This window comes from Polistes canadensis, unplaced genomic scaffold (assembly GCF_001313835.1).
Source record: "Polistes canadensis isolate GaletaPanama2010 unplaced genomic scaffold, ASM131383v1 scaffold_344, whole genome shotgun sequence".
In the NCBI taxonomy this organism is placed as follows: Eukaryota; Metazoa; Arthropoda; class Insecta; order Hymenoptera; family Vespidae; genus Polistes; species Polistes canadensis.
The window spans coordinates 32,181-55,090 of record NW_014569891.1 but is presented as its reverse complement, the minus strand read 5'-3'; the positions used below and the strand labels follow the sequence as shown (position 1 = coordinate 55,090).

General features: G+C 31.1%; 6 protein-coding genes across 7 annotated transcripts in view; 4 read left to right on the top strand and 2 right to left on the bottom strand.

Annotated features, from left to right (window-relative positions):
* The window catches only part of LOC106791807 (UPF0235 protein C15orf40 homolog), a 10,020-nt gene extending 1,728 nt beyond the window's left edge, over positions 1-8,292 (bottom strand). The window contains exons 1-4 of the mRNA XM_014757743.1: positions 7,960-8,292; positions 7,602-7,689; positions 7,145-7,272; positions 6,991-7,072 (exon numbers count right to left, since the gene is read on the bottom strand). Of these exons, the coding sequence (XP_014613229.1) occupies positions 6,991-7,072; positions 7,145-7,272; positions 7,602-7,689; positions 7,960-8,067 (406 nt within the window). The 5' untranslated portion in view covers positions 8,068-8,292. The remainder of the gene's footprint in view (positions 1-6,990; positions 7,073-7,144; positions 7,273-7,601; positions 7,690-7,959) is intronic.
* Positions 2,413-6,965, top strand: LOC106791803 (arrestin domain-containing protein 2). The gene is made up of 6 exons (XM_014757735.1): positions 2,413-2,549; positions 3,794-3,918; positions 4,253-4,470; positions 5,535-5,681; positions 5,944-6,165; positions 6,260-6,965. The coding sequence occupies exons 1-6, from the start codon at positions 2,437-2,439 to the stop codon at positions 6,449-6,451; spliced, it is 1,017 nt and encodes a 338-aa protein (XP_014613221.1). The 5' UTR covers positions 2,413-2,436; the 3' UTR covers positions 6,452-6,965.
* Positions 7,800-10,266, top strand: LOC106791806 (coiled-coil domain-containing protein 124). Its single transcript, XM_014757742.1, has 4 exons — positions 7,800-7,939; positions 8,299-8,463; positions 9,630-9,904; positions 9,994-10,266. The coding sequence occupies exons 2-4, from the start codon at positions 8,305-8,307 to the stop codon at positions 10,187-10,189; spliced, it is 630 nt and encodes a 209-aa protein (XP_014613228.1). The 5' UTR covers positions 7,800-7,939; positions 8,299-8,304; the 3' UTR covers positions 10,190-10,266.
* Positions 10,267-10,327: 61 nt separating this feature from the next.
* On the bottom strand, positions 10,328-14,414 carry LOC106791802. Its single transcript, XM_014757734.1, has 3 exons — positions 11,988-14,414; positions 11,302-11,683; positions 10,328-11,210 (listed from the first exon to the last, which is right to left on the bottom strand). The coding sequence occupies exons 1-3, from the start codon at positions 13,775-13,777 to the stop codon at positions 11,085-11,087; spliced, it is 2,298 nt and encodes a 765-aa protein (XP_014613220.1). The 5' UTR covers positions 13,778-14,414; the 3' UTR covers positions 10,328-11,084.
* A 2,703-nt stretch (positions 14,415-17,117) lies between these two features.
* Positions 17,118-22,910, top strand: part of LOC106791808 (myb-like protein O) — a 35,293-nt gene continuing 29,500 nt past the window's right edge. The window contains exon 1 of the mRNA XM_014757744.1: positions 17,118-17,574. The gene's annotated coding sequence lies outside the window, so the exon portion shown is untranslated. The remainder of the gene's footprint in view (positions 17,575-22,910) is intronic.
* On the top strand, positions 17,569-22,097 carry LOC106791804. Of its 2 annotated transcripts, none has more exons than XM_014757737.1 (4): positions 17,569-17,850; positions 20,502-20,584; positions 20,700-21,002; positions 21,121-22,097. In XM_014757737.1, the coding sequence occupies exons 2-4, from the start codon at positions 20,575-20,577 to the stop codon at positions 21,489-21,491; spliced, it is 684 nt and encodes a 227-aa protein (XP_014613223.1). In that variant the 5' UTR covers positions 17,569-17,850; positions 20,502-20,574; the 3' UTR covers positions 21,492-22,097. The 2 variants fall into 2 exon arrangements, with proteins under 2 accessions (XP_014613223.1, XP_014613224.1); XM_014757738.1 differs by lacking the exon at positions 17,569-17,850 and adding an exon at positions 19,781-20,106.

Sequence of the window (22,910 nt, the reverse complement as noted above, 5' to 3'; positions counted from 1 at the left end):
GTTCTTCATATGTTACATGTTGTAGGTCCTTTTTTTTAAATGCTTCTTTTTTTTTTTTTTTTTTTTTTTTTTTTTTGTTTTTTTTTGGAAAGTTTTACGATGGTATTTTTTTTTCTTATTTGGTTGTTTGAAAATGATGATTTTGTGAATAGTGTTAATTATTTGTGTTAAGTGCAAGAAGATTGTAATTGTTTTTTAAACATATTAATACTGTCGACAAGTGATTGATGATTCGTTTATCTTTGTTATTTTTTAAAGTAGAATTCACGTTGATTTTTTTCGTAAATAAGTAGAGGATATGTTTAATTTATTTTTAGAAAAAGAAAAAATAAGAAAAAGCTCGTTTTTAATTACTTGAATACACTTTGTCGTAATTGTTTTATTTCTTTTATTACGATTTCGAATTAATTATGATTAAAAAAGCACAGCAAACAAAATGAACATATTATTTTGTGTTTATTAAAATTAAAAATAATGATTTTTGTGCGTACAGAGCAATGAGAAGAAAGTATGCAACATCGAATAGCACAGCGACAATTTTAAAAATTATTATTCCTCAAATTGCATTTAACGGATATGAATGAAATTATTAATAACGTTATATTAATTAAAAGAAAACAATTATTGCTACTGTGATACTTGTAACGGGAATTATTTATAAGAATAACCGTTATTAACTTATCATCTGATAAATTAATCATCTTTTTATTTATACCAATTAAAAATATTTGTAAGTATTAAAAAAAGAAAATTATGAAAAATATGTAAATCAGTTGAAGAATGTAATTTTCAAGTACAAATATCCTGAAAGGATCCTGAAAAGATCTTTTTAATCCGTATAATTCGTTAGAAGCCTTGTTATTGGCTAGACTGGTAGACTATTGCCAGACAGGCGCCAGTTCCTTCGTATACTTCACGTTTTCTGGAACGAATATCGACCTCTCCTCGTCCTGATTATCTCTCGCGATTCTTTATCACGCATGTTTTACTTTTCTTCTTTCACATATGTGATACATAGTGTGACTTCAAAATTCTTTATCATGTATTCTTTATCATATGTAGGATTTTTAATGGGAAAAACAGTTTTATTCTAATCTCTATTACAAAAGGCAGAAGCTCTCTTTTACATCGCTCGACACTCACCACTGTCCTTTGTCGCTCGTGCATTCATTCGTCACATCCACACCGTCCTTTATTTCGTCCGTTCTATTCTGTTACTTAACATTTTTTTTTGTAAATAAAACTTTAATCAATCATTTCATCAATTGCAAGTTCACATAAATATTTTTTACTTGTTACCTGATTAGATCATTTCCATTTTCATTTAATGAAACAAACAGAAAAAATTCATTTATTCGACATAATTCTTCATTATGTTGCTATAATCAAATTCCTTCGTGTCACGTAATTCGACACGAATCCCATAGAATTATTTTTTTATTATATAAACTAGCGTATAAAACTTTGAATAATTTTAATCGAATACTGTAAAGTACCTGGAGGTGTATTTAATTTACAAATTATGCGACTATTGCAATGCTACAACTATAAGCATATTTCAAAATTGCATTCCAATATTAAACTTCTTTCGAGACAAACAAAAACAAGACAAAAATTACATAAACGATCACAAAATGAATAGTACAAATGACGATTACAAAAATGATTACAAAAATGATTACAAAAATGATTAAAAAAAAAAAAAAAAAGAATCACATGGAGTAAGTTAAAATCATGCAACTAGATTCGTTGAAACTCCGATCGTGTTTGGATTCGTTCTGATGAGAACGATCGTCTCTCTGATTGGTTGAAAAGCAAGATCGTGAACAGGTAGGGAGCGAAAGTGAGTTGCACAGTAGTGAGTACCAAGAATGGTCAGGAGTGCGTGTTGTGTGTTTCACGAGAGTGCTACGAGTTTGGTTCGTGGTCGGAGTGTTGTTTCAATATCCTCACGGATTCTCCGACTGCATACAAGTTCCTTTCATTTATCGTGCTTGAAATAAAAAGTAACGGAAAGAGAGAAAGAGATAAATACAAAGAAATAATAACCACAAAGTGTTCGATAAAAATGTCGACCATATTGAAGAAAATTCCATTAAATATATATTTTTTTAAGAGAACAGAATAAATGTGAATAATTTTCAAAAACGAAAAAAGAAGAAAAAGAGTTAAAAAAACGTGGGCAAGGTTATGGGCGTGCTCAAAGGATTCCTATTCAGTGGTTCTCATTTATTCGTCATTGTGTTGGATATCAAAGAGAACTTTGTTTCCTCTTGATCGGTGTAACGTGAAAATAGTTGTGACGTAAGCACCTGTGCGTAAACTCGTCTCTCAAGAATATATATTCTTCTCTCTCTCATACATATATATATATATATATATATTTAATTTATATATATAAAAGGAAAAAAAGGAAACACCGATAAGAAGAAAAAGATGACGCGTAAACTGAGCAAGTTTTTGATATTTTTCGACAATACGAATCTATTATACTTTCCCGGTCATTTCTTATCCGGACGTGTGCTCATCGAGCTCGACGATGAGGCATAGTAAGTTATTCCATATAAGTTTCACTTTCTATTATGTATCAGTCTGTTTCTATAATAACAATTCGAAATATCTAGGATAAAAACAATATGGCGTGCTCACAACTTAGCATTTCACATATATTTTTAAACACTACAATTATGAAATCCTTTTCAAATGATTTCTATTTCAAATTAATTACGATGGTCATATAATTAAAGATAAATATTGTTTTTCAATGTTATTCGATAAACGTGTTCTCGATATTTTTAATATTAATAACAAAAATAATGAATTTCCTTTTAAAAGAAAGATAGCGGTTTTTCAATGAATATTTATGAAATCGTGCATGTATTTATGCACTTACGTATAATAAATAAAATACAAAGTAGACGATTGATTGATAATTTGTCGTTAAAGTATAATGTAACTTTCTTATCGAATTAAAATGCATTTGGCGTTTTCCAAAAGTTTTTTAAAACTCATTCACGTGTTCCATCAATACGTTTGCATGTACAACAACGGTATAAAAGACACAGAGAACGTCCTTGGCATTTTAATTAGATTTATTCCGTAAATATTTATTTTCTCTTTTTATTGAAACATTAAAAGGGGAGGTTCTTTTTTGTGACAAAAAATGTATACCCGATCGCTATACTTTACGATAACACTTATTTAATAATAAACTGAATTATGTAATAAAATAAAACAGAATACAATGCATTTGTGTGTGTGTGTGTGTGTGTGTGTGCAATATATAAAATAATCGTGACGCCCCACTCAGATATTATTTATTTGTTTAAAAATAAAATTTTATTGACGTCATACTGTTATAATCATTTATTTAATAATAATAATCATATATTAAAATGTGTTGATACGTTTACGTGAAACATATACCAACAACCAACATTACTCTAACGCGTGATAAAAATAATAATTATTACGAAATAACAACGGAAACGGAAATGAGTGCTGAACTTGATTTTGTGTGACGAAAAATAATCTTTTTTTTTTCCTGCTTTTTCCGGAATTTCTCATATTTTGCAAAGGAAATAAAAGAGAGTACCGGCGGCGGCGGCGGCGGCGGCGGCGGCATATTATGCCAACGTTCGTACAAGAGATGCTTCCTTTGCAATTTACGGTACAATAAACTCCACGAAGTATTGTATGTATTTCCATACATATACAAAACCTTGGTTCCTTAATAACATACTCTCTCTCTCTCTCTCTTTCTCTCTTTCCCTAACTTACTGCGTTATTTCAGCGTCTCTGGATTGCATTTTCACGTTGTTGGTGAAGGAGTCGTTCGTGTTAGAAGCCAACGTGCTGAAAGGGTCTACGATAAAGAAAACTACATAGATTTTCGAATGAGACTTCTTGGGGAACCAGGTAATTATAATTTATTTCTATCAATCGCCTACAAGAAAAACAAATGAAATCATACAGCAGCATTTTATTGGAAATTGTTTCTATTTTTTTTTCATCGAAAAATTAATTAAATTACCCAACTATTATATTAAATATTCATTGTTTCCAATAAAATACTTAACATTTCGATGGTTGTTTGTTGTTCTTTTTAAAATTAAAAATATATTATTAATAATAAACGTTGTAAAAAAATTTGTCAACCTGTCCGCGATTTCGTTTATTAATCATTTGATTTTTGTACGAGATTAACAACTAATTATATTATTAATTGTTCAATTGAATGTTTTATATTCAGGGGAAGGACCGTCGCTTCTATCACCAGGGATTCACAGTTTTCCTTTTAAACTAGGCTTACCATTGGGCTTACCATCAACTTTTTTAGGTAAACATGGTTGGGTTCAATATTATTGCAAAGCTGCGCTACGAGAACCAGGTGGATTGACGCATAAAAATCAACAGGTTTTCATCGTTATGAATCCGATCGATTTGAATCTCGAGCCACCAATTTTAGCGGTTAGTTTGTTAAATAATTAATTATCTTATTTTTTTGTTTTCAGATATATAGATTTTGTTTTAAGAAGATTAAACGCGAAATATTCAAGATTAACTTCGATATATTTCTTTTTTTTGTTTTTTACTGTAAAACTTTTATTTATAACAATGTTGTTAAAATTAATGTGACAACAAAAAGTTGAATATTTTCCTTCGAATTAGGGTCGACCACCTCGTAAAATGAAAATATACGCTTTCTTTCGCGTGTTTAAGATTAAACGAATTCTCCAAGCGTATTAATAAAACCGGGTTTCAAATATCGGTCATTGACTTTTATGGACAAAAGTTCAAAAAACAAGCGAGTAAAATGCATTGAAATGTTCGTACTCCAATGGAACAAAAAGGTATTTCGGTAATTAGATTTATTTCAATGAAAAAAATTAAAACTATCATTTTTATATTAAAAGAACAATTCCAATTGATGTATTATTAATTTATCTATATAAATCTATATTATCTAACGTCGTGTTAACTTTTATTTTCCAAAGCTTAACTTTTTCATTACTGGTGACCCCATATAGGGAACGTACCATTTGACGTACCATTAAATACCAATTTCACCATGAAATTTTGATAAAACGGTACTCGCGCTAAAGCACATCGTAATGAAAGGGTTAAAGAGGCAATTTGAATAAAAATTCGATTGAAAAGAATGTAATACAATTCATACATCTATACCCATATAAAATAGGAACGATATTCTTCATTTACGCGCGTTATTTTTAGCGTTTCAAATAACAATGATACATAAGGAAAAGCAACATGAGATGATAATAGTTACGTAGGCAGATGACATTGAGAATGAAACGTAGCCGCATTATTGCTACTGTTATGCATTTCACGTTACGGTTGGACTCGTTTGATCATCGAACAACTCTTTCTCTTTCTAGTTGTGCAACACGTTGAACTTTCAAAATATACCGCCCATAACGCCCTACAACGTTACCAACTTACGAATACACCCTAGGTTAGTAACTTAATATCTAGTCATAGTAACTTAATACACTTTTTCCCGTGTGGTTTAGCAACCTGCCAGGCAAGAAATAGAACAACGGGTTGGCGTCTCCTGTGTGTCGGGTGGCCCGGTCTTTTGCAGAGTGAGCTTGGATCGAGGCGGATATGTTCCTGGAGAAAGCATCGGCATCTCTGCTACGGTTAATAATCGTAGCAAGGTACGTTAGTTTATAATTATTACAATATTCTTTATATATTATTTGTCATATTCTCTTTTTTTCTTATTTTTTTCTATATTAAAAAAGAAGCGCATTTTAAAGAATGCACGCACGTGATGAAAAGAACTCTCTCCATGATCGAAATAATCATTAATATCATGATTCAAAAAAACAACTCTGATTATCTTCATTAATAAAGAAGAAAGATTTTATATTTTTCCATTTCCTTTATTCACAAAATTGTGTTAATATAATTTATTAGGTGACGATGAAATCAACGAAAGCTTCCTTAACGGAAACTATTCAGTATCTATGTCGTGGTAAGGTGCTGGCTAGTGAAACACGAGAACTAGCTAGCGTGTCGAGAGGAAAAATCCGGCCAGGTGAAGGTGAAGAATGGCTGAATGAACAAATGTACGTTCCACCTTTACCACCGACCAATCTCAGAGGGTGTCATTTGATCAACGTGCTGTATCATGTTTATGTATGTATTCGAGTTACTTCGATAAAATGATATTCACTTTTCGGATTCTAATTCGATATTAATAATAATAATATATTTTTTTCTTTTTCTATAGTTCGTTATAAGCCCAAAGAGTCTAGATAAGGAGATAAAACTACAGATACCAATCGTACTGGCCACGTATCCGCTAAGACAGGAAGGAGCACCAGCAGGTACTGCACCTTCCAAACGTGGAGCACATTACCCTTCAACATTACCTATTTTTAGACCATGGCTTGACGACAAAGCTTTTGAGATACAAGAATGAACGAATGTATTTTTTAATGTTTCATATATTATTTGAAATCATGAAAACGTGTGCAATAACCCGAACACGATAAGTCTGATTTATAAAAATCGGAAAAATCAAAGAAAATGAAATACGCTTATAACATTGCTTTTTAATTTTATTTTTTAAAAAGATTTGAAAATTATATCGAATTAATTATTCCTTCATCCAAATATATTGAATGTTTACTAAGGAAATATACTCGAGATCCTAATGAATTAGTTGACTAATTTTATTAAATATTTCATTGACAACAAAATTATACTCAAGATATATTATTATATTAATACATTTGTTTAATCTTCTAAATACTTAGATAGTATTTATATGTGTATGAGGTACATCAAAATCCGTCCATTTTAAAATGAAATAAGAAAGATTAAGATATTTTTAGGTTGCCGTATGTATATTGTATGTACAGCTGATACGAGTTTTAAGGAGAAATAGAAATGATGAAAGAAGAATAATATAATAAAAAAATATTAATATCCCATGAGATGTTTCAATTATTTAATTACCCATTTCTTTTCTAAATCTTTCCAATGCTTGATCCACTGTAATTCCAGTCGCAGTGATTACTTTTTGTCTACCTTTCGATCCCTTAAAGAACAAATGATGAAAGTTATATACATATACACGAAATAATCGAGAAATATTCAATGAATTACTTACACGATCTAATGTTACATCTGATTTTTTTAAACCTAATACGGATGCTAAATATTTGACGAGTTCAATATTTGCTTCGCCTTGTACGGGAGGTGCAGATATTGCAACACCTACAGCTTCTTCTGAAATATCTGTTCCATATAATTAATATAATTAATATAACATAATAAATAATATTACTAAAAACTAAAAGTAGATTGTAGCTTTTATATGAATAGACGCTATATTTAGAGACCAGGTGTCTCTAAGTATGCGATGCATCAGAATTTACTTTTTATGACTCAATATGAATTTAATATTTCTTATTTTTTGTACTTTTCGTACAGAAACAAAGTTATGGTACAAGTCTCTTGGTTAATTAATTAACATAAATAATTTCTTTTGAAAACGTCTATGTCCAAATAGAGTCTAGTTTAATTCAAATCAAAATGTTTAAAACATCTGAGTGTGAGTTTATTACCTGTTATACCATTATTTTTAGCACCAGGTTTAGCTTGAATTTTAATTAATATACTTCCATCTTTACTAAAAGTTACAGGTCCGGTTATCTGTTGAAATAATAAATAAAAATAGGAAATATATATAAGAAACTTTTTTACAAGTTAAATTGTATTAACAAACTACAACGTGTGTCAGATTAAAGTTTTAATTCAGCAAGAAATTCGCAAGCGCCACCTGTAAAAATAGTTTACTATTGCTTAAGTAGACGAGTGGATCAGAAAATGTTATGTTGTTGTCATAATAGGTGATCGATTATCAATCAGAGTTAGTTATCCTGATTTTTTCGTGCGTTATTTGGTACGTAAAAAAAAATTTACCGTATTATTTACATCAACAACGACGTTCGAAGATTTTTTAGATTTCTTGCCTCCTTGTTTCGACATTTTTCTAATAATGATAACGTTTCGTATTAATTTATTCCACATTAAGATAAATTAAAGATAAAGTATCTTCGGACATTTGATAATTTATTATTTCATTATATACGTTATTAATTAAATCGTGTTTTTTGATATTGTATGTCGTTTAACCTCAACAAGTTTAGTGATTGGTGTGTCTCCCGTATTACCGTGTTACCAACCTCTCAACTAACGAATATTTTTAACCGCGTCATTTTGAAACATAATAATGATGATGATTCTTTGTTTCTATATTAGATCATAATGCCTAAAAAATTTGTGGGTGTGAATAGCAAGGCTGTTGCAGCCAGAGAAAGAAAAGCTGCTGCTAAGGAAGCTGAGAATACAAAAAAAGCTTTGGAAGCTGAAGAGAAAGCTTGGCAAGATGATGATAAGCAATTATTAAAGAAGAAACAGAAACAAGTATGTGCGCTTGGTAGTATTATATTGTAGATTTAAATGGAATTGTTTCCAATACTTATTGTTTATTTAACTCGTTGACTGTCACGCGCGTTTACAGTGAAATCTCCTTCAGGCCACGCGTACCGCTGTACACGTAGCCTACCTATTGTGCTGGATATTCCCACCAATATTTTTCAAATGCGAATCGCAATCGATAATTGTCGCAAGAATAACCCCCCGCCCCGTTTGTTTCCGGGGCTGCTTATGATGCTCGGTCATTTATTTTCGTTACTTCGCATTTGTTTCTTATCTCGCTACTATAATATAGGATCAGTTTGACTCTTTGCCGAGTAACGAGCGGTATAACTTCAAATTTCTACCCTAATTCGTTGAAATGTCGAAAATGAAAAGGGAAAACTTATTTGTTAGAGAGTCAAATAGCAAAATCACTCAAACCACTAGCTGTTGTTGATTATAATGCAGGCATAGATTATTCCGACCAAATGGTTTCCTAGGCCACCACAATTAGGAAAGGAATCAAGTGGTACCGAAAGCTTCGCATTCAACTACTTCTGGGAATTTCTGTTGTAAACGCTTTGGCGGTTTACAAAATTGCAACGAACAAGGATATAAATATTAAAAGATTTAGGAAAATATTAGCTTGAAAATGATTTCGGTTGTGACTGAAAATACAACAAATCCTTGTTTTCGTCGGAGGCAGCATCATATCGCCGTTCGAAAAAATGATTCCGAAGGAAGCATTAGAAGCGCATGCAAACAATGTTATGCAGATAAAAGCCGTCGAATGGGCAGATCAAAGGCACGAAATAATTTAAAGGAAACAACAACTTATTGTCCAAATTGTCCTAACCAACCCCAGCCATGTATAGAATGTTTTATAGTTTCGCATTCTACATAATTTTTATAACAATATAATTCATATTATATTAATAAATATAGTTTATATTAAATAATACTCAATAGTTTTGTTACTTACTCTGCGAAATATCTTTTCAAACACATACGAAAGTTCTGCGCAAGTAGTCAAATAAGCGTCACCCCAATACGGGTGACGCGGCCCGATCAGAAACTTTATTTGACGTGGCAGTCAACGTGTTAAAAGATATGTAAATAATGATTCAACATGTTGATAATAATTATGCAATGCTGCGTCGATTTGGATGTAGGAAGAGCTCGAAAAGAAGAGGCAGCAACAATTAGAAAAGAAGGCAGAAGTTAAAGCTTTATTAGAACAAGAAATGGCGACTATTAAAGTAGGAGGCAAACAACCTATTGCTAAGATTACAAAGTGTGAAATATTAGAAGCTACTGAGAGACGCAATCAAGCCGCTAAGATTGAGAAAAAGAAAGAGAAAGAGAAACCGATAGAAGAAAATTTGAATAGGATTGTTATCGAAGGTGAAAGTGCGCATGGTATAGATGAAGCTTTATCTATTTTAAGGTAAGCGTATTTTGGAAACTCATAATTTACAAAACTACATATATATCTAGATTTATCTATGCATATACTATAATTGATCATTTTTATAGCGTCAAAGATCCGGAAGTTGATCGCCATCCGGAAAAACGTTTGAAAGCTGCTTATGCAAGCTTCGAAGAGAAAATGATGCCCATTATTAAAGAACAAAATCCAACTTTGAGGCTAAGTCAATTGAAACAGATTTTGAAAAAGGAGTGGATGAAGTCTCCGGAAAATCCGCTCAATCAAAAGCTTTTTAATCATTGATATTAGCGCATCTCTATCAATAGTCTACACATTTTCACATGACTGAATACAACATTATTATCTTAAATGTTTTACGGGAAAAAAAAAGAAAAAGAAAAAGAAAATAAGAAGTAATATGTGTAAGTATAACGGATCATATTGGTTCACAGTTTTATTGTAAACGAATAAGTTATACTCCAAAATGCCATAAGATATAAAAAGAAAATTAACATAATAATATAAAACATCTTTGGTACAACTTATGCCGCGAATCTATAATAGCCTCCGTTCGGTATCTTAAATATTGCTTATTGACAGAGAGACCCCTTCGACTTTGTCGAAGTTGATGAAAAGATTCTAACAAAGAAAAAAAAAAAAAAGAAAAAAAGAAAAAATAAAATTAAAAAAATATCTCTTAACAAACATATATAAGTTTTGGCACAGTTATTATGCTGCAGGTGTAGAAGATATTTTTTACAAATTTCGCTATTATCGCGTATCATTGAATAAAACGTAATAATAAAAGTATAATCAACAAGAAGGTAGAGCTTGAAGTAAGAGATTTTCAGTAGCATCAGAACTCTGTCCTCTCTTTATACGAAATGAGATTTTGTTAAAAAAAAAAAAAGTTTTAAGTTATCTATAATACAAATAAAAATGAGATAATGTACGCGAAATTTTTCTATGATGTAAGTATGTATGTATGTATGTATGTATGTATGTATGTATGTATGTACACTTTAAAAATTGAATAGAAAAGAAAAAAATGAGAAAGAGGACTATTAATATCATTTATCTAATTTGTATCTAACTACGAGCTTGAATACCCGTAAAAAGAACTTGATATTTCGGCGTGTCGATCATTGCTTATTCGATTTTTTCATCTGGAATGAACAATATCGAAATACTAATATTGCTACCAGTTCTTGTTCTTCCACAAATCTATGAAACAGTGTATCATATGATTCAGTTGATCAGGACAATCCGTCATAGGTGTGTGCCCCGCACTTGGAATAGCTTCGAGAAAAGCTTTTACCATAGTCTGAAAGAAGAAACAAACAAATGAAAAAAAAAATGAAAGAAAGAAGTTAATTATAGATGTATTATTTTTGTAGGTGTTTTAATTAACTAACCCTTTCCATTTGACACTCTTGTACAAGCGATACTTTGTTATCCTTCAATCCATGTATAAGAAGAGAAGGTGTAAAAATTCTTCTATGGAAAACGTAATCTCCTTCAGGCCAAGCCATCCCATTCAAAACGTATTTCATATGAGATGGCCATTGTTCGACTGGTTCAGGACCACAATAAGGATGTTGACGACCTCTTGCAGAATAGAGTATATCTCTATGAAGACCGCACATTAAAAGTGGTGACAAAATAGCTCTTAGAAAGCATCGTCCAGCACCTTCTTTCGTAGGCGGTGCCAATGGCGTTGGTCCACCACCGGATATTAGAACAAGTTGATGAATATTGCTGTCGTATTTGCAAGCCAATGCTGTTGCAAAACTGCATCTATAAAAGTACAGGCGGCAACGTAGACGACGACGACGACGATAATAATAATAATAATAATAATAATAATGAAAAGAAGAAATTTTCTGATTGCATCAAATGTTAATTTCAATAACCCACGAACTGGCCACGCAAAAATTATTCAAACGTTACATACGTGTAGGTAGTAATTACCTGGTTAACCATGAACGGTTAAAAAGTGAACGTTAAAAAAGAAAGTTTCAATGATGTTCTTCTGTATATTATGACATTATCTAACATATATGTATATATAGGGATAGAAGAATTAGTTAACAATAATTACCCATAATTATGTGCTATCAGGATACACTTTTGACCTGGTTTAAAAGCGTAATAATGTAGTACCGTCTCCAGATCTTTCAATAACTTGTTAAAGAGGTAATCCTTCGATCGATCAGGTGCCGAGCTCATACCATGTCCTAAAAGATCAGGAGCAATGCAAGGATAACCCATAGCTGAAAAATATTCCAATTGATGTTCGAAAATATCTGCCGATGAACCAAACCCGTGTAAAAAGACCAACGTTGGTTTACAATTTCTTCGAAATACTACAAAATCGTGGGGATTTTGTTCGCAATTGGACAATATCGTTGATTCGTCCAAGTTAGGCCAATTTTTTCTATAATCCTCCATCTCCAAAGGCTTTGTTGTTTCTTTTTTAATATTAATCGTTTCTATCTTTTTATCGTCATTACGTTTAGATCTTCTTTCAATGTTCGTACGAAACCTTGCACAAAATTTCGTTCCCATAGTTGTATCTTTCTTATCAGGAGTTTCCACATCCTCCTTTTCTAATTCTAATCTAACATTTTCAAATTTCGGATCGTCGATCGAATTCTCCAATTGACTGATATCCATTACGATTTCTTCATCCTTTTTATCATTTGTCTTTAGTACAACTACATCATTTAACTTACTTAATTTATTATCGTCTTCATCATTTTCATGAATTTCTTGAGAAGATTCGTTACGTTTTCCATCGTCGTTAATTCTCAAATCTTCCCAACTATTTTTCAAAGGAGTTCTACCTAATTTTTCATCGATTATTCTCAAGAGAGATTGTTCGAGACTTGGTTCTTGATCAGGTTGAAATTCAATAGTTTCAACACTATTTATACCAGAATCAATACAATCTAATTGTTCTAAAATAACCTCATTAGAATGAAGTATGTAATAGTCGTTAGAATCGGGATCGTGTGCCGAACCAAGAAAAGCATGATTTAAAAATCCATCGCAGGCCGTCGTTCTTTCCACGCGTATTTTTTTCGTATTCGTATTTTCATTTCCCCCTCTAACGTTCTTCTTGTCGGTATCAAAGGAAAAATGAATTTCATTGAATATTTCTTTTTGTTTTGGATTATTTTTCGATGCCAATTCATCCTTACGAACTATTCCAAATCTTTCCTGCTCATCCTCATGAAATTGTATCTTGGAAACATTTTCATTTAAATTGGCAACATATTTAACCGTATCGTCTAATATTTCTTCGAGTAAAACGTTGATATACCTTTCGAGATCCTTCACTATTTTGTTTTTATCTTTGATTTGTTCGTTCGTCGATGATGTTAAAGGTAGATGCAAGGTTCTCGAAGTATCTGCTTCAATTTCATTATTATTATCGTGTTTTACGTCGGTTATTTGTAATTTCTGAAGATTAGCCGATACCCTTTGTTCCAGTTCTTCGATATCCTTCGCCGATTTTTCTAAACCTTCGTGGAGACTATTTCTTATACGATTTAATTCCGTCGAAATAATTTCTTCGTCGTTGGTGCTCAATCTGCTTGATTGTCGAAATGAACATCTGCAGTTGTTAGAAGAATGAGGTCTTTTCAACCAGCGAGCAAAAAAATTATCATTAATTATAGTTTCGGTTTTATTGTCATTGGTATTCTCGTAATACCATTCGCCCTTTAAACTTGGCCTTAATACTCTCAAAGTTCTACGTGGTCCTACAATGAAGAAGTCACAATCCGTTAATTCGACCTTAGCCGGACCAATTCGATTACGATTTTTCCAACATTCGAAAAATTTCATGTACCATTTTGGCTCGATCGGTTCTTCTTTCGTACTCATTATTTCGAATGTTTTCAGATCGATATGATCATCGTGTCCGATCGTTTAATAAAAACATCATCGAATTTATTTCACTTTATTTCCCCCGACCAAATGTTTCTCTATCTCTAAATTGAATCCTTCGTCAACATGAATTATTTATTAATAATTCATTTAATATACTCTTCTCTTACTACGTTAAAACAGTAGACAAATAAATCAGCCAATCGGCATTGACAATTTTTATTCGTAAATGGTAATCGAAATTCACTTAACGATTTACGTATGGAAGATGATACGTATCTTTTTTAGGCTCTTCCGTTCTTTTGTCTTTCGAACTTTACGATGATGATAATGATATTACAATATTATTATTATTATTATTATTATTATTATTATTATTATTATTATTATTATTATTATTATTATTGCAATTACTCAAGTAAAGAAATTATTTTCGTAAGAAACACGACAGTTTGCACAATTTTGTCTTCCACGAAGTATATAGAAATTGTGATCATTCGTTCGGAAAAAAAGAAAAAAAAACAAAGAGAAACTTTTCCTTCTCTCTTTGCGATAAACGATGATTTTCCCCGATACGTTTTTTTTGTCTAGATGAACATTTCTTCTCTTTTTAATTATCCTGGTCTTCTAAATTCTATAAACAAAAAAAAAGATAAACAAAATGAGGGGATTATTATTAACGTTTTTTTATTTTTGTATTAAAGGCGAATTGAAAAAAAAAAACAGGAAAAAAGAAACTTACACTTATTATACACTGTCGGTAGGATAATAACGAATGTAAATGAATAGATAATCGTTAGAGTGTATTTCAATGTTTAGTAGCTGTTCTTACAAAGAATCGTCGACTCATCGATATAAATGATAGTCTTTCATGTTTGTGTATGCGTGTGTGTGTGTGTGCATGTATTATGTTTCCGATAGACTATAGAAATATTTCTTGCATTAGGTATTATACATTTTCTAACGTTCTCGAGCATCGAGTTAGTTTGTTGTTTGTGAAAAAAATAATATTCATACGCGGACACGCGAATGAACATTATCATTCACGTTTGTATCGTGTTATGATGTTAAATAATAATATTCGCATAATGTCTCTTCTTTCATGTCTACGATAAATAATAATCGTACGCGTGAATAGAAACAGTTTATGCCAAAGGAAGTTAAAAAAATATCGATAAATTACTCAACGAGTGAGTTGTTGCTAGCGTTTCAATTTAATAAATACGAGAGTATTCAGTTTTGTTTTTCTTTTTTTTTTTCTTTTTCACTCTCTCCATATATTCTTATTAATTATTATTTATATATTAATTATTCTAAGATTTGTCGATACTTATTTTTAGTGTGTGCGGGTATGGCAATAATTACTTTACTATGTAAATTCATTTAGATTTGAATTATTAATATTTACATTTCAATTAATTACTTTTCATTTCTTTAATTTCCATTTAACGATTTCAAATGATCTCGCGCTTTCGTTAATTAATTATCGTGTTACTTTCTACGAATTTGATTCGATCATTTTCCTTCTTTTTTTTGTTTTGTTTTTCTAATCAATTATTTCTCAATCTAACATAAGTGTCAGTAAAACCGGATCAAGATAAATCGATATTACCTGGCAAATATGTTTTACATAAAACGTACGTTGTAATCATATATTAAATACATTTTCGCAAAAGCATCAATTTTTAGAATAGAAAGTTGGAAATCGTATTATATGAACTAACGGTTCTAACGTTCTCTCTAGTGAGAGTCTCGAATTAGTATTCTTGAATTCTTCATATCATATATATTGCGGTTATCAAATATAGGTACGTGCAATACTAATACATATATGCATACATACATATAGATCGACTTTCATTTTAGAAAACTTGCGTATCACTTGGATAGAAATCAAAATTAATAATCGCAATTAATATAATTATTAATATATTCTTTAGGATTTAATTATTATCTTTTTTCACGAAATTTTGTCGTAAATTTTATTTTGCATTAGAGAGAAAAAATGATTTTCTTGTAATATGATTATATTATTATTCAATAATTGCCTGTAAATATTAACAAGTCATTAACAATTTATTTATGATTAATTTTCTTCGTGTAATTTTTATTTTAAAATAACGAATAAATATTAAATTCATTTCCAGTAAACATTTTTCTTATTATATTAAGGAATTTTGATTACTTGTTAATTAAAACATTAGATTGTTTATTTTGATAACGATATTAAGTTTAAAGTTCGAAATCTTTGATGCAATATACCCGTAAATCAGAGTTGCTCGAGTTGAAACGTACTTTTTGTTCACAACGATGAGGAGGAGGAGGAGGAGGAGGAGGGTTAAGACTCTTTGCCCTTCGTAAATGCATCCGACCTTCAAAGCACACTCGTCAGATATCAAAGTTGACCGCCGGGAGCTTTTCTCACTCTTCATTCATCTGTCGGGACACTTGTTGCGTCTATTAGTGGTTCTCAATTTGAACGAAACCGCAAATTATTTACACACAATCCATCATACAAATATTTCTTTTTTTTTTTATTTTCAATGAATTCTAATTAAATGACTTTTTATTTCGTTTAAATAGATATCATATTATTTGTCCCCAAATAATAATATAAATATAAATATCATTGTAATGTCAAGATATCTCGATGAGAACCATCATGCGAGTGGAGTGAAACGCATAAGAGTATTTTCCCTCTTAACTTTGAAAGAACAAAAAAATATAAAAGAAGAAATAAAAAGGAAGAGAGTAACCCTTTTTACAATGATTAAGTACTCTTTTAATAATCTTTTTATCGCTTAAGAAAACTCAAACTTAACCTTCCACACACCTTAAAGACCAGAATGGCAACCACGCCGACGAGGAAGACGCAAACATCACTAACGGAGTAATGTAATATCATTACTACTAGTAGTAGTAGCAGTAGTAGTAGTAGTAGTAGTAGAAGTAATACAATAATCATAGAACTAACAATGAAAGTAACATTGTATAAATCATGAATAGTTTACCGAGATTGATGTCACACTGAATCATATGATGATTTCAATGAAATATTATCTACATTATAAAATGAAATCATTTTCAAACTAGGACCAATAGATTAAGAGAATTCTATTTGTCGTTCGTTGAAGAAAAGGCACGCAAGGACAACACGACGCACATATATATATATATATACAAACACACACGTACGCACACACATAGAAACATGTAGAATAATAATTTCGTCCCTATTAACGATCGATTGATCTAATAATTCATTTCAAGGAAAGTAAGATAAAATAATAAAAAGAATCGATTAATATCGTTTGACCAATCGATTGATACTTGCCCTTCGACCACCAACGACGATCTCAGGAATAACTCTTTAATTTAATACTAGTTTAATGTTTCTGTTGAATTTTATTTCGACAGGGGGACAAATATAATTTGTAAATATAAATAATAATGATAGATAGATAGATAGATATATAAACCGTTGGAAGTTAACCGCGTCGTAGAGACGTGCCGACTGATTCAACGTCGAGGTAACAGCGCGCATTTTCGTGGGCGTGGAAGCACGGTTGTATCGAGACGGGAAAATTAAGGACGATCGGCAACGAACTGCGCGCCTCGGGTCACGACGGCCATTGCAAGTCTCACTTCTTCGTTCTCACTAATCCGAATTGAACGCGAGAGTGAGCCACTTCCATTTCCCGAGGGGCCCCGACACTTAAACTTCGGTTATCTTCGCTATTCTTCGACCATCTTTGTTTCACCCGAAGGGACTAACCGCCAAATTGAAATATCAGGTCAGTCAAAAAGTTCGTGCTCATTTAACTCGTGTGGTTTCCATTTTCAAAGCTTCGATACTTTTCTAATCCTCTTTTAAATGTTGCTCTAACTCGACAAGATTTGTAAGTACGTCGTTATCAAAATCGACATACGCGCACGAACTTTTGGACTTATCTGATATAACCTATGAATTAAAACGATTTATTATTTATTCTACGAAGCCTATATACAAGGAGTACCATAGCAGTGTTATTCTTCTTCATTCTCGTTCCAGAGTTGAAACTCGCTGCTCGGTAAGAGGGAAAAGTGAATTCCAAAATACAGTGGAATTTTGATTATGTAGTAGTCGATTAGTCGAGTTCGTTGAACAATCGAACGTTCGTTGAACAATTCGTCGAATTTTGTAAAAATTGAAAATGATCTATCGGTATCGATTACTAGCTCTTCTAAAAAATGCTATTACGATTCCGTTGCTGTGTATGAAAGGTCAACACGTATGTTCGAACTTCCGGTGATCTTACGGTATCGTACAAAAGCCGTTTGAAACAATAATTATTGACATTCGAATAATTTGGAAAAATTTCATCCTAACTCTTGAAAAAAGCTTTGGTTACTATGAATTAATCAATTGAATAAATACTAAGCTTCAAAATGTACGATCCAAACTAATATATAATATAAATCATTTAATAATTATTCTAAATAAATCAAACACATTACTAAACTAAAAAACAATATTATTCATGAATGAAAAATTAAATATTAATATTTGGATAATGAAATTAGAAAAATAAAAATAAATAAATAGGTTGTCTAACTGTTGTCCTGATTATTAAGACGATTATGAGACTTGTTCGGGTTAGAAACGATGTCGTCTTGGACGATCATGATGTTGATCACGATTCTTGTACCGGTAGGTGACGATGACAATTATTTTCTCTATTAGTACGGTACTTCGAGCCAGATAAATTATAATCCCAGCTATGTTCTTGCATATAATATTCATTTATTTATTCATTTTATACCAAAGTATAAATTATACGCGAATCGTACTATTTATTTCTTATATTATAATTAATTGTTTCGTTATTCACACAGCAGGGATATATAATTTCATGTCAATTAAAAATTGTTTCTTTATCATTTTGTCGAAATTAATGTGATTGTGAGATGATTTTTTCAAGTTGAATGTTATATCATCGATCAGTGTGGATCAATAAGCTATGGTGTGCCGTTATATTTAACGATCAAACAATGATCGATCGTTTATAGGTCGTTTATAGGTCGTTTATAGGTTGTTCTTGTTTAATCTTCGTAATATAATATTTCAAAGAGTATATTTCTGATGTGTATCATTTTACACAAAGGATTAGAATCATTCTCCTTTCCCTATTTTTCTATTTCTCTTATAATATATTTTATTTCTTTCTTGTGTAATGTACGCTAACGTAATTATTTATAAATAAATGAAAGTAATTTATAATACTCTTGTTACATCATATTTGTATTTACAAATCGAACAAAAAAACTTCTGTTACATAAAGTTTTCTTAAAACGTTACATTTTTTATATAAAATAAAAAAAATTGTTGAAAATGTGGTAATTTTTTCCCGGTGTAAACCCATGTAACCCCTTAAGAATGTAAAAATGATGATAAATAGAATAAATGTAAGAGATCGATCTAAATTCTATGGAAAAGTTAAATTTATTTCGAATGAATTATACACACCGAACAAGGAATGATCGTAAATAATATTTAAGTTGCATTCTATGCGATCATATATAAAACAGGAGTCTAATTACCTCTATGATATTTCTTGAAATTCCATCGGGAAACCCTACGGGAGGTAACGTTAGTTATTTCTAAAGTACACACTCGGAGAGTTCATTTTGCTTGGAAGAGTCGTCTTTGTAAAATATACGACGCACGGTTAATTTTAATCGCACACTTAGCACGCTAAATATCATTTACTCGTTTTTATATCATAAACGTATTAAAGTATATTATTATCGCATCTCGTACAGAGTATGTGTACACATACAGTACACACATTGTAAGATGTAAAAATATCTTTGAGTTGGGATATCCGATTCTGTGAGGAAGACTTCATTGATAAGGGGAAAATAGAAGAAAATAGAAGAAAATAGAAATAATAAATGAACATAAATAATATAGAAAATTGTTAATATTTGAATGAATTTTGGACACAAGTGTAATAAATATTAATTTGTAGAAATAAAAAAATGAATGAAATGTTTGCACAGATAATCGAAGTAAAAATGATTTTCTATTTAATATCGGTTGAAGATAATGTAGCAAGAATATATGATTTGGAAGAAAGTGTAGGAAATATGGAATGGTAGATGGAGTGGAGTAGAAAAAAATAGAAGAAAGGAAACAGAATGAAAAAGAAATAGAGAGGAAGAGATTAGAAGTGGAATTCATGCTGGGCATTGCACGATAAGCAGTGCAAATTTGTTGTCGTACCGTTCTTGTCGTCGTCGTCGTCGTCGTCGTCGTCGTCGTCGTCGTCGTCGTCGTTTGAAAGGTAAAAGTGAAAAATGAATGTGTTAAAATATTAGCAAAGAAGGTACATAGAGTTTTTCTTGGGTATATAATCGTACGGTGCAAACATTTCTAAGGCTCTGACAGGTAGGTACTGTACGTTGTACTCGATATGGTGCCAGCGAACTTTGTTTACACAGTCTCGAGTTAAATGCACGTATAAAGGGAGAAGTGAATCTAAGTTGCAAACCATTGCGTTAAAATCACGATGGCGAATAGTCGAGTACTCGTATTAACATCCATAATAATCGTTACATTTTTGAGTGTACTTTGGAACGAATCATATTTGGTTAAAGCTGATTCAAATGTTATTACTACAGAAGAAAATACTACAGACGAGGAAAAGTTAATGATCGATTGTCAAAATTCTGATTACAGGACATATATACAATGTCTCAGACATCCGAATTATAAAGGGAACAAAGTGAAAAGACATTTTCCTGATGTGTCAATGGAAACAGGTAGACACTTTTTGTTTATCTGATGCCAGACAAATTTTCCTTTTATTTGATCATTACTTTATATTCAAAGTATAAGATGGAAAATTATTACTCAATATTTGTTCCCTTTCGATAGATCATGAATGCATGGACAAGTGCGTTAAAAATTGCAAAATAACCACCAATCACGATTGCAGTTCGAAATGTTCTCATTGTATTAGAAGAAAGAAACAGAGAACTCAAATTATTACGGAATACGAGACCGAGTGTATAGAAGGAGATTGTAATAAAAAAGACGATAAACCTTCTGTCGTTGGCATGGCCAATATTACCACGAATATGGTTATTAATAATGTTATCCGCACTGATACAGAAGAACCTACGGTTTCAACGATTAAACCACCCCATCCCCGTCCCGATTGCAATTGCACTTGCTGCGGTAAGTAAATTTCATTGTGTTCATTTCTCTTCATTGTTTTAATTTTTCATTTGAAAAAAAGAATAATTTAACGATTAGATAATGATTTTTAAATGACAATTTTTCTTATTGAAATCAGATGACTGTGCACCATGTCCACCATGGTGCTGTCCTCATCATCGTGATCATTATCACGGTGATTTTTATCATGGTGATCATTATCGTGGTGGTTATTATGGAGGTTTCCATGGGGGCCTGCAATTATCTTTGGTGCCACAATTATCTTTAGGATTAGGCCTTAGTCCATCGTTTGATTGTATTTATCCATATCATTGGTTTTGCAATCGTCATAATCATTACCATACATCTGGAATAGATTGTTCTGGATGCCACCATCCAGTTAATCAACACAGGTGTCACTCATCTTGTTACGAACACCATTCGTATGGTTCACGAATGAAAAGAGAGGATGAACCTTGTAAGAGTCCCCACTGCGTTGGTGGAATTTAAATTTCTTTCGAATAATTAATTATACCATTTTATATACACAAATTACATAAAAGTATAATCTTATTTTTGAATACAATCTCTCTCATGTTAAGTTAGAATAAATAATAATTGTAAAATTTGATCACATAGTATCTCAACAAGATAATACTATATGTTTCTATTTTAACAGTAAAATGAGTCACTGTGCTATCATATTATCTCAATAGGAATAGGAACATTACTCATTTATTTGTTCAATCATGTGAAATAAAAAGGAAAAGTATACGCTTTAGAATTAAATCTTCTGTATATTATGATTCACGTTGTAATATTTCATTGGAATCCAATGTTGTATTAATCATTTATATTATAAAATGTGTAATAAAACACATTACAAAGGGAATGTATTCATTCAATTTCAATTCAGATCGTTAGATCGGCGATCTAATGAAATCATTTTTATTGTAATCATATAAAATAAAATTTGTGCCCCTATAAGAAGATGCAATTCTCTAGACAACTCGAAGAGAATGGTTGCGGTGAGTGTAGGTAAAACGTTGGTATCGATATAATATACATATAGGCTTAATATTAAATTAAATAAACGATTTATTTTTTGATGGATAATAATCGTTACGTATATACTTATATAACGATTAATTAATCTAATTAACATTTATATATAATAAATGATCGATAAACTATTGTCAAAAATGATTTTGCTAGGAAATAAAATTCATTTCATTGGAAATCAAATTATTTAATAATAAAGGGATGAATATTATCAACTATTTTGTAGTATTTTAAACAATTGTCTTGTCAGCAAGGTATATGGAAATGAAAAAATACTAAGGACACACACATATGCAAGATCCTATCGTCGTATGTAAGTAGAATACATAAGAATAGTACGTTTCTCTTCCTCCGTATGCTGATTCTCCATCCTACACGTGAAAAGGCTGACCTTTTAGTTCATTTTCTCAGTTTATTCAACGTGTTATTTTTACATAGTCATTTACCAATCCACGAATGTTTTTTCTTCAGAATAAATTTAGCTTCCCACGAAATAGAAAACTTAGGAAAAAGATTTTACGAGATTCCTCGTGCATTTTCTTTTTTATACAAATTATTCATGGATATTTATGTATTAGAAATTATGGAAAGTTCATTGGATTGTCAAAATTCGTGTGTCGTAATATTGACAAAATAAATATGACAAATTTTCTATCGAAATAATCATCTTGAAATTGTTTCTCATTACGTTCCGATGACAATAGCATAAAAATTTAACAATAAGCTTCGAGTATGTGAAACATCTGTTGAATATTAGTATAGTTATTTTGTTTATTGTTATCGAGAAAACGACAACGTTGTTTTAAAATAATAGAAAAAGATAGTATTGGTACGTTTAGCTAAGATACTCGACACTTAACTGTCCTC